The 12,707-nt window shown below is 44.4% G+C and overlaps 1 protein-coding gene across 1 annotated transcript in view; it reads left to right on the top strand.

Annotated features, from left to right (window-relative positions):
* Positions 1–12,707, top strand: part of ORC5 (origin recognition complex subunit 5) — a 322,089-nt gene that overhangs the window by 202,433 nt on the left and 106,949 nt on the right. The window contains exon 10 of the mRNA XM_069229642.1: positions 9,289–9,401. Within this exon, the coding sequence (XP_069085743.1) occupies positions 9,289–9,401 (113 nt within the window). The remainder of the gene's footprint in view (positions 1–9,288; positions 9,402–12,707) is intronic.

The raw sequence follows: 12,707 nt of genomic DNA, 5'->3' as shown, positions 1-12,707 counted from the left end.
GTCAACATGTTTCACGTCTCAGTGGCCCATCCGGATCCAGTGACGCTTCTTCAGGACCAAACAGATGAATACTTCTCCTATTATATAACACATAAACTCCTATAATCTGACACAGTCAGTCTTAATGTCTCCAGTCACTTACATTAGTCAAGTGTGTCTCAAGCTTGTTATTTCTAAAGATTAACCATCCCCATTAAGGAAAAGGCTTCATGGGAAAACACAGGCAAGAAGACGGGTGCAAATGTTTGGCATGCTCCTGGTCCTCAGATGGGTAACCTACCCCTGGCCGCGCTCTTGTAACAATGAAATTATAAACATATCCTGTACTACTTTCAGACAGCATATACAATTTAATTCCATACTGTGCCCTCTTACTAGGAATGTACTGCCTAAAAACCAAACGACCCTTGAACAGGACCAGAGACTCATCTACAGATATTTCTTTGCCTGGAACATAGATCTCTGAAAACCGATCTTCCAAATGATCAAGGACAGGTCTAATTTTAAAAAGACGGTCAGAATGAGTGATCTTGTGGCAAGGCTAAAGGATTATCTACAAAGTGCAACACCTGAAGAAAAAGCTCATACCGGTTACGACTCATGATTGCAGGAAATACAGCATTTGCCATCAAGGGACTAGTAGACCAATATGAAGACAGTGATGGCTTCCTTATTAGCCCCATCGAAAAAGTTAAACCCAATAACTTTTTCAACTCTTCCACATTTGTGGGAATCCACCAGCTAGCGCTCAAGTGTGGCCTAAGTCTGGCAGCGTTGTCCCTCAAATACTGCTCTGCATACATATTAGTCTGCTCAACAATATCTTCCAAAAATATATCGTCCATAAACAACTCAAAGAAGTTGACAGGCAAAAAGATTTCCGTATTAACTCGACACCCTGGGAAACCAGTAAACGCAGGCAACTGTGGCTGCTCCATGTTTGGTGCAACCCACGTGTCAGGTCTTTCAATGGGAAGCCTTTCAGCCGCTGGCTGCTGCACCATTGGCACTTCCTCTAAAACAGGCCCTTCATCAGCACTGAGAGTTGCTTCATCAACAGATGATTCCTCTCTGACATAGAATTCACTTCTACAATCTTGCACTTCCTCCTCTGCCTCAGACGCAGATTCAGTCTCATAATCATGGTCAGAAGATGACTCAAAAAGCATACCAACAACCTGCTGAGCAGTCATCCTACGGCTAGCCGTGATCCTTCCTACAAAAAGTAACTGGACAAATGTACCACCAACAACCAGCACTGTGTAAGATATGTAATAAACAAAGTGTAGCTTTATCACTAAGAGTTATAAACTCAAAAAGTATACCACTCACTTGCCTGAAAAAGCTTGAATCACCAGCAACTGCTCTGCACAGCAGTCACCAATGATATCCCACTAAAAAGAAAAGCAAATTAGACATAAGACAACACAATAATCATTGTGCATCAATCTAAGGACAATTTCACACACAATCCTGCATTCAGTACGCCACCTACAAACATGTCATTCATGCATGGCAACAATACTCCTTTGGAGTAAATTTATTTACTTTCTTAAAACATGCAACTACGGAAACCGCAGGACAACCACTGCCAAAACCGCAACAGGCCACAGCAATGGAAGCAAAAACTTTGAACTAAAACAAAAAGGAGGAATAAAATGTCATCATCATAAATGCAAATACTTCGCCAGTTGACAAACACCCCACCACCAAACATTTATAAATTTTCCCTGGTGTCTAGTGTTCTCTGCTGGGGGCAGATGGGCCTAAAAAAAAAAAATAGGCCAATCTTCCCCCAAGGGGGGCAGAAAGGCCATAGATTATATTGCCACTTTTTTGTGGGGGGGTGACCCTTAGTCCCCCCCCCACCCCCCACAAAGCACACACACATGATCCCTGGCGCTAAGTGGATTCTGCCCCCCTTGGGGACAGATGGGCCCAGATAAAATAGGCTGATCTGCCCTAATACCAGTATGACAAAAAGAGGATCGTATGTACTGAAAATAATCTCATAGAAAATTCTAAGATCTGTGGATCCTTTCATCAAGTGATTGGAACAAAAACCATAGAGTACGACCGTCCACATTTTACGGCACCGTGGAGGATCCGCGGATTCTAAACCCAGGTGGAAATAAAAATAATACAGTAAAAAGAGCTAAATTTAAATAATTAATACATTCTTACTGTTTTATGTACCTTATTTTGTTTTCCTTTTCAAATTGTTACCCTTATCCTTAATATTGCCGTCCTTCTTTTTCTCTATTCTTAATATATTATTTCTATAATTTTTTTATTCCTTATTGACTTCTTTTTTCTTACTGTATTTTGAGTAGCTCCAAATTGCTTTCCCCTGCTTTTTATTACGTTTCCTTCTTTTTTTGCCACAACTTGAAACTACCTACTTCTTGTTTTTCCAGTTGTAATATAAAAACAGAGAATGTATAATAGTGGCTACAAAGGCTCTCCATACCCCAGGCCCAATGGACAATCTTCCTGTTCTTTTAAAAATCCTTAGAATTTCACTGTAGTTACAGGAACGTTATAGTTGAGCACTGAATTTATTCACACTAAACAAGATAAATTCAGCAGTTATAGTTGGCAGCCTTAATTATAAATACCCCCCTCCCCCCCCCCACCCACCATGTACTACTTGTCACCTCACATATTACATCACTGATGACGTGGTCAGTGACACTGATGAAAATCATCTGCCTACAGACTCTCACATGCACACTCACCCCATTTTGCAATTAGTGACACCCATTAAACTGCACACAATACTTTCAAAACACACGTGCACTAGCTTACTCATACAGCCAGTCATAAAATCATTTATTGTGCCATACATTTACTGTAATAGTCATAGATGCATAAAAGCACTTGCATAGTGACACACCTACCTATGCAGCTAATATATTCTTGACTTATTCTTGTACACAGCCACTAACTTGCCCACTTATCTATGTACTCATCTCATACACCAACTTACTCATGAATGTATTCAGCCACACAATAACTCATTCACCCATACACCTAGCTATACACCCACTCACTCACCTGTGCAAAAAATAACACAACTACTCACCCCCACTGTTCATCACAAACCGTTATTTTTATAGATACAAACACATATACACTCTCCTATACAATCACTGATACAAGTGCATACCCACACATTCGCTGATACACTCACTTATGCATACAGTAACTGACACGTCCACTAAGTCACCATTACAGATACTGACACAGCATCTAACTCACTCAGAGCCACTCAGCCAGTCAATCAAACATACTCAACATAACAAATACTGTGAGACAGTTACACATACAACTACTCCCACAGACTTATTTACGCACACAGCAACAATGTAACCCAGTCACTCAGTAAGAGCTAGTAAGTCAGTCATACAACTATACTTACTATTACAAAACCACCATCATCAGTGATCACTACCTGTGTAACACTACTAATTGCACTTAAACAATACCATTGTATCTACCTTTAACACTTGATAATATTTTTTACAGTTTTACACAAAATAGATGTCATCAGTGATGTCACTGACCATGTTATGAGTGATGTATTATGTGAGGTGATAAACAGTGCATTGTGTGGGTGTAAGTTATAGTTAGGGCTGCTGACTACTAAGTAGAACGGGTTCTCTGATTTTTTTAGAATAAAATCTTTACGTAACTATAACGTTCCTTTAACCTTTGTTTTTTTTTCCGGTGAGTTTGTTTTTAATTCTTTTTCTTTACTAAAATGTCTCTGTAACCTTTGCTGTTTTTCCTATGAGTATGTAGCGAGGCTCACATTTTAAACGTAGCGAACCATAGAAATTCACCTGTGATAGTTATCGCAATTAACTATAACTCATGTCCTAAGGTAACTACAACTCGTGCCCCTGCCATGCAGTTCTTTCGTCATAGTTTTGTACTACATTTTATTACGTTGATATTATCAATGATGTCATGAGTGCTGTATTTTGTATGGCAATTAGCAGTGCATGGCGAGGGCGCAAGTTTTAGATACTTGAAATAACTCAAACTATAACAGGTACATTTCTATGGTTTGGTACTTTTAAAATGTGAGCCTAACTATAACGTCCCTGTAACCTTTGTTTTTTTTAATGAATTTCTACATTTTTTTAATTCAATTTCCTAACTCTAAAGGCCCTGTAACCTTTGGCTTCTCAGTTAATTGCTACTTTCTTTTTAACGTAAGGTAGTTTTCATTACTATGCGTTAATCCAACCACTGCCAGACCCTGTGGCCAACCCCTATAACCACCCAACCCAGAGGTGCACACAGCCTTTGGCCATGCACGGCTGTAATTGGCAGCAAGTCTGCATGCCCCCTCTACTGGTTGATTTTGGCCACGGAGACCACATCCCCCGGGGCCCCGTCTGATTATTAACTTTTTGTGGGAGGGTGGCCGCATATTTTTTGACACATTTTAAGCATGTTCTCAAATATCTTGCTCTTCTATTTCATTAAAATGTTCTGACATACAGACTAAAACATGCACTTTCAAACCAGTAGCAGAGTGCCAGTTAACTCCTTGGTTACCAGCAGCTTTACTAGAGTATTCTAATGAGCAAATAGAGTTCTAACATTTTAAATGTATGGCAAAAGTGTGACACATCTGAACGCCATCTTGATGGAATCGAAGTTTTCAGTGTAAGTCAATCAGGAAAATCAATTCCCCAGGTTTTTTTTTTTTTTTTTTTTTTTTTTTTCAAAATCTCACTCTTGCCAATTTCAAAATGTTGGCATGTATGGTACATTGGGTCACGGAAGGCAGGAGGAAAGGGGTAGGGACATGGACTTGTATGTCAGAGAGCAGGTGGGAATTGGACAGGGGCACCAAAGCCAAGCCCGTCTGCACCTGCAGCAGCTGGACCGTGCTCAGCGCCACAGACCCTGGTCCCCGCTTCCCCTTCAGATACAACACCAGGGCCCTGCACACCCTCAACAAGACTCAGCCGCCTGTCACCTCACCTCACCCAGGAACACCCAAGGTCCGTTCTCCTGCCGCAACTGCACTTTCACCTGTCCTTGCACCCTAAACCCCTTCTCCACTGGACCCTCCCCAAGACATCTCAGGTGTATACGACTCAGTACTTGCTCCCTCATCAAACATGCAGTAAATGTTTGGGACCTTGGCGACTCCATCGCCCTGGATGTTGCCTTCTTCACAGAGACTTGGATCACCACCTCTTCAGCTCTGGTCCTCGCCACTTCCATCCCAGACGGCTACAAGAGGATACATTAAGGCCGTGTCAACGGCCTGGAAGGGGTGTCGCCATTGTCCACAACATATCACTCCACCTCACAACCAGCGTCGATATCCAGACCCCCACCACTGAACACCTTCACTTTCAGATCCAGATTAATCCAAACACTGCCCTCTACAGAAAGCTCATTTACAGACCACCTGGACCCTGCTCACCCTTCAGCGAAGCACTGGTGGACTTCATCGCCCCCTCATACCCCACCTCAACATACTACATAGTCCTCAGTGACCTCAACTTTCACCTCGACAACCACAGGGATCCAAACATGGCCACCCTCATGGAGAACCTCACCACACTCAGACTTAAGCAACTGGTAGACCTGCCCACGCACTCAGCATGTCAGACCCTCGTCCCTGTCTTCACTGTCGGAAACCACATCTCCTTTTCACACACCTCTGAACTCCACTGGACCGACCACCACTGCATCTACTTCTTCACCAAAACGGTTGAAGTGCACCAAGACCATCGCCCCGTGCAGGAACTGGCCCAGCTCAACACCGCGCTCCGCCACTCCTCCCCACCAGACACCGCGGACACAAACACCTCAGCCCATATCCTTCACCAATGTATCGCTACTGTGCCAACACCCTAGGCCCATTAAGGAAACCTGCCGGCAATTACCAAAGGAGACCCAGCTGGTTCTCGGCAGCCTCCAACAATCCAAGATTCCATACAGACAACTTGAGAGAAAATGGAGAAGCAGTAAGAGTGCTACAGACCACAGGGCCTTCAAAGATGCCATCAGATCCCACCGCCAGCTCATCAGATCAGCCAGGAAATCAGTCATGCTGGAGAATCTCAACACCAACGCAAACAACAGCAAGGAACTTTTCACCATGGTCAAGGAATTCACAAATCCAGGCACCACGGACATCCATTCCTCCCAAGATCTCTGCAACAGCCTCGGCTCCTCCTTCCACTGGAAAATCCAGGACATCTATGAAGAATTTGCAAGCAGAGGACTGCCCCCCAGCACCATGTACACTTATCACCAACCGATCTTAGAGCACTGAACCCACCTGTCCCCCTTACCCTGGAGGACACCCTCAAGCTCATGAGTATGACTCTGGGGCACCCTTGGACCCATGCCCCCACCACATCTTTAATCGAGCCAGCGCCATCATCGCTCCTGGACTGTGCCGCACCATCAACTGCTCCATCAAAACCGCCACCTTCTAGGAAACCTGGGAAAACGCTGAGATAAAGACCTGAAGAAACCTTCCGCAGACCCTACAGAGATGAAAAACTACAGACTTCTCACTCCTTCCTTTTCATCAAAAAAGCGATCAACGCCCAGCTCACAGAGTTCATTGAAGCCAACACATCCTCGAAACCTCCCAATCCGGATTCAGGAGTAACCACAGCACCAAAACCTCACTCCTAGCAGCCACAGATGACATCCGCAACCTGCTGGACCTACTCGACCACGGCGAGACAGCTGCCCTCATCGTCTTCAACCTCTCCACTGCCTTCGACACCGCCTCCCATACCACCCTCTGCACCAGACTACACGACATCAGCATCCGCGGCAACAACTTGAAATGGATCTGTTCCTTCCTCACCAGCCGAACCCAGGGAGTCAGGCTTCCACCTTTTACCTCAAAGCTGATAGAAACCATGTGTGGAGTTCCTCAGGGTTCCTCCTTGAGCCCCACCCTCTTTAACATCTACATGGCCCCGCTCGCCGGGATCTTCAGACACCACAGGGGAACATCATCTCATACGCTGACGACACACAGCTCATTCTCTCCCTCACCAAGGAACCAAAAAGAACTTTCACAGTGGAATGAAGCCTATTGTCGACTGGATGAGGGGCAGCTGTATCAAGCTCAACTGACAAGACAGAGATCCTCATTCTGGGATCCGCCACTTCCACCTGGGACGACTCCTGGTGGCCCAGTTGCCTCGGAACTGCCCCAACTCTGACTGACCACGCCTGCAACCTCGGCATCATCCTTGACTCATCACTGTCCATGGTCCGTCAAGTCAGCGCTGTCTCCTCTTCATGCTTCCACACGCTTCGCCTGCTCCGGAAGATCATCAAGTAGATCCTCTTTCTCACAAGAAAAATAGTCAAGCAGGCACTCATTAGCAGCAAGCTTGACTTAGGTAACGCACTGTGTGCTGAAATCAACAAAACACTCCAAGCAAGACTCCAGAGAATTCAGAACGCTGCTGCCAGACTGATCCTGGACATCCCCCACCACAGCCACATCTCCACCCAGCTGAGAGACCTACACTGGCTCCCAATCAACAAAACGCATCGCCTTCAAACTCCTGATACACGCATACAAGGCCCTCCACAACATCTGACTTGCCTACCTCAACCACCGCCTCTCCTACACCCCCTCCAGGAAACTCTTCTCAGCGCAACTGGCCCTTGCTACCATCGCCGGGATCCGGAAGAACACGGCTGGAGGAAAATCCTTCTCCTACCTTGCCGTGCAGACCTAGAACACAATGCCTGTCCTCCTCAAGCAGTCCCCATTGCTGGCTCAGTTGGGTAAGGACCTCAAGACCTGGCTCTTCCACTGACCAACGTCCCCTGCTACCTCCTTGAGACCCGTTGGGTGATAACATATGCTCTATAAATGTCACTGATTGATTGATTGATTGATGAAACTGACCTTACAGGGGAGGCGTTGGGGGTTGCAGCAGCACAATACACCACAAAGGGCAAGCAGGACGGGGGCCAGGAGCAGCAAGATGAAAACCCTGAAACTTTCCTGAAAACAAAGGTTACAGGGACATTATAGTTAGGAATTGGAAATAAAAAAAAAAAAAACTTAGAAATTCTCTATTAAAAAAAAATACCAAAAGTCAAGTAAATATAACTCGTGCCTTAAGGTAACTCTCGCACTCGGCATGCACATTTTTCTCATCAAAAATGTTACTGCAAATGTTACAGTGATATTATCAATGATGTCGTACAAGATGGCATTAGTGATGTAATATCTGGGGTAATTAACGGTGAATGGTGAGAGCACGAGTTAGTTACCTTAGGCCATGAATTATAGTTTCTTGAGGTAAGTATAGTTGGTGATTTTCTATGATTTTCTTTGTGTAAAATCTGAGCCTAACTATAACGCCTCTGCAATTTGTTTTAGTGTGTGTGTATATATATATATATGTGTGTATTTGTGTTGGTGTAGATGTATGTATGTGCGTATTGATATATGTGTGTGTGTGTGTTTGCGCACTCGGGGATCCCCACACTTGGGGGGGGGGGGGGTGTTATCAGAGTTTGACTGATATGGATTCCCGTGCAAGAGAACTAGGATTTACAGGTAACTAAAATTTTCTTATTGATGGTCTACGCATTGATAGGTCTTACCAAAGGTCTCCTAAGTTAGCCTGAAGTTAATGCAGCGGCTGTTCTGTCTCCACAGCAAAGAGACTGTTCTCATTCTTACTTTTAGAATGAAACTCTCAGCTGTGGAGCCGCTCTAAACCACAGGCCTTGAAATAATAGACTAGACTGCACACAGTCTGTGGCCCTCCATTAACAGACACAAAACACTCCCATTCATTGTTCGTTATCCTACAAGCGCGTGCAGGGGGCAGAACCATGGCCTGCAGTTCCACGTGAAACTTTAATAAAAATAACACAAATGGACAGCATTCTGTTGGCGTTGGGTGGGCCAGCGAACTTACTTGGGAGGGCCTAGCACTCCTGGCCCCCGTGCTCTAGCTGGCCCTGTTGGGCCCCCCAGATTGGAGTAACATTTGATATCTAAGGGCGTTTGATGTTAGGATGAAAATAATGTGTGTCTTCTTCTCTTCGATTCAGAGCAGGCCCAAGTGTTTGCTTTATTTGCTGTAGGTGCCACCGTCATAGTTTAACTTTATAAAATCGGATGTGGGCCGCCAAAAGGTTCAACAATTGCATCTTGTGAAGCCTAAGCCATGCAAAATCGCCATTCTCTCGATTGTGTGAATAAATATCGTTGGTGCCGTCTAATCTAATTTTAAAACCTAAACATTGTTTTAGGACTTTCTGCTCACGCTCATGTTGAGCTTCCCTACTATTCCAAATTTCTCCTGATTGCTGCATACCTGGCCTCTTACAACCCTGCGCGGACAGATAAGCGTTTCTTTGTGAAGGTAAATTATATTTTTATACTTCATACTCTTTGCTCACATCAGTGGTTTGGCTTTGCTTTTCAGTGAGACACAGTTTTGTTTGTCATGTTACCTGTATTTTTGTGTGCTGTTTTTGTACCCATTATAGAGAAAAATGTAAGTTAAAACTGATTTAAAAGCATCACCAGGTTTCATGCAATAATAATCGGACTTGTTTCACTTCTGGGTCTGCAGAGCCTCACTGATGGGACAGCTACCATCGCGGGAAGAGGCTACATTATTGTGCGCTTCACATAAGGAAGTGAATGAAAGACCCACCCCTCTTTCACCACAGCCGGACCCTTATTTAATTCTGTTTGTTTATGAACTATCACACGTATGTGCTTTGTAACGTTTCAGATTAATTCAGCATGTCGTTTTCGCTGTTGTGGGTTCACTGAAAGTGAATTTTCTGCTTACACTCATCTTGTTCCACTGTATATTTTGATGCACTATGATAAGGTGAACCCTTCCTTCCGCATGTGGGCGAACCATCACATTGTATTCTGTGATATTGGGGGGGGGGGGGGGGGCATTTACCACACAGATAGTAAGATACAAGAGTGTGGTAGGGAGAGTTTTGTTTTAAGTTTATATGGGAAATGTGTTTAATGACCATTGAGGTTTGGTTAGAATGTTATGGGACAGAGTCGGTCGTGGCTCTGCGCTCTCAAGGGCTTGGGTGGCGTGGCATGACAAGGGTGGGGGGCTGACAGAAACATTTAATGAATTAAAAAAAAAAGAACATGCTCTGCCTCTGCACCGCTTCTCTTTCCCTCATCACTGCAGGCACAGGCTCCCAGTCTGCCTTGCAGCCAATCCTGACGCTGCTCAGAGCAGCGTTAGGATTGGGTGAAGCACCCAGCCAGGGTGCTCCCAGGCTAACTGGGAACCTGTGCCTGCCCTCTCCAACCCGGCAATGCAGTGCCGGGCTAGAGAGAGCGCAGTGCGCATGTGTGTTTGGCCAGGCGCCCCCAGGCTAACTGGGAGCCTGTGCCTGCTCTCTCCAGCCCGGCAACACAGTGCCGGGCAAGAGTGCACAATGCGCATGTGTGTTTGGCCGGCCAGATATGCCCAGCCAAACATACATATGCACAGTGCACTCCCCTCGTCCCCGTCATCCCTCGTGGCCCAGCCCCCTTTAACAACAAAACAATAATAAACACAGTTTATTATCGTTTTGTTGTTAAAGGCTTGCTGCTGCTCGGGGGAGGTAACAGAGGAGCCACTGCTGGACGTGGTCCGGGTGGGGGTGGAGGGGGGGGGGGGGGGGTGGGTTTGGTATGTGAGTTGTAGGCACAAAATTATAATGAGGACTAACAAGCTTAACTACATTGTCAGGGGGATAGTGTTTGCCCTTACACAAACAGGGGGCTAATTCAAGAAGTCCCAGTAATCCATATAGCTACTTTTGCAAAGCAGTGATGTTGAATGAGTAAAAAGATAGAAAAGGGCATGAATGGGAATTGGTGACAGGAGCAGTGTCTGTGCACCATTTAAAAAATAAATTTTTTTTAAAAAAAAACTTATTTATGCTGTCTACTGTTGTGTAAATGCATCCCACAAAGGAGCAATGATGTGGAAGGATGCTGAAAGCTAAAAGTCCAAATTCCTTCTAGGTTACAGGAAGCCAGAATTTGAGCAGTGGTTCACACCCTAAGCGCCTCTCAAGCTCTCAGACAGATGAGCACCAGCGGGGTGAGCCCTAGTCTGGTCGTAGCTCAGATCCCAATTAGAGAGGCATCCTGCACATGTGGTGAGCATATGGTTGCACCCTTTCTAGGAGAGAAATACCAGTCTTTTGCTCTTCTTCGTTTTTTTTTTTTTTTTTTTTTTTTTTTTTTAAAGAGTCTGCAAAGGCTCAGACATGATACTAAATAAGACTGAAAAGAAACTCATTCATTTGTAACAAGACTTCTGCCCTCATTGACCTTAATTATTTGTAAGGGATCGTTAACTCCACTCTAGAACACATTTGAAAGTGTTTTCTATTCATATCTGCTGTCTAAAATTGTATAGATAGGGGCTACCGGCTTTACGTGATTTTGCTTATTTTTGTACTGGCTGGGTCTTTGACATACCAGTGGTGCTGGTGGAAACCTGGTCAGGTGGCAAGCTTAGATGGGTGTGAGAAACACTTGGAAGGTTGCTGCTCTGGTAGCTCAAGAGCAAATTGCCTTCCCTTGTTACCTTGCTGCCCTCACCAGTGCATGGGTGCCCACTATTTTTTGTGAATCCTAGAGACCCTTGATCTTTCTAGTTTACATAATGAAGGATCCTTCTGATACTTTAGAATGTCTTCCCAGAACAGCTTCCACTTTCATTAATTGTAATGAATGGCCTTTAACCCCTTCGCTGCCAGGCCTTTTACCCCTCCTGTGCCAGGCCTTTTTTTTGGCTATTTGGGGCAGTTCGCACTTAAGCCCTCATAACTTTTTGTCCACATAAGCTAGCCAAGCCAAATTTGCGTCCTTTTTTTCCAACATCCTAGGGATTCTAGAGGTACCCAGACTTTGTGGGTTCCCCTGAAGAAGGCCAAGAAATTAGCCAAAATAAAGTGAAAATTTAGTTTTTTTTCAAAAAAATGGGAAAAAAAGGGGCTGCAGAAGAAGGCTTGTGTTTTTTTTTCCCTGAAAATGGCATCAACAAAGGGTTTGCGGTGCTAAAATCCTCGGCTTCCAGGAACAGGCAGACTTGAATCAGAAAACCCAATTTTTCAACACAGTTTTGGCATTTTACTGGGACATACCCCATTTTTACAATTTTTTGTGCTTTCAGCCTCCTTCTAGTCAGTGACAGAAATGGGAGTGAAACCTAAACATTTCTGAAAAGTAGACAAAATTCTGAATTCAGCAAGGGGTAATTTGTGTAGATCCTACAAGGGTTTCCTACAGAAAATAACAACTGAAAAAACAAAATTGAAATTGAGGTGAAAAAAACAGCAGTTTTTCTCTACGTTTTACTCTGTAACTTTTTCCTGCAATGTCAGATTTTTTAAAGCAATATACCGTTACGTCTACTGGACTCTTCTGGTTGCGGGGATTGTAGGTTCATCAAGAACCCTAGGTACCCAGAGCCAATAAACGAGCTGAACCCTGCAGTGGGTTTTCATTCTATACCGGGTAAACAGCAATTCATTTGCTGAAATATAAAGAGTGAAAAATAGCTATCAAGAAAACCTTTGTATTTCCAAAATGGGCACAAAATAAGGTGTTGAGGAGCAGTGGTTCTTTGCACATCTCTGAATTCCGTGGTGCCCATACTAACATGTGAATTACAGGGCATTTC

The sequence above is a fragment of the Pleurodeles waltl genome, chromosome 4_1, assembly GCF_031143425.1.
Source record: "Pleurodeles waltl isolate 20211129_DDA chromosome 4_1, aPleWal1.hap1.20221129, whole genome shotgun sequence".
NCBI classification, from domain to species: Eukaryota; Metazoa; Chordata; class Amphibia; order Caudata; family Salamandridae; genus Pleurodeles; species Pleurodeles waltl.
The sequence above is the reverse complement of the archived record's forward strand: the minus strand, read 5'-3'. Positions and strand labels throughout refer to the sequence as shown.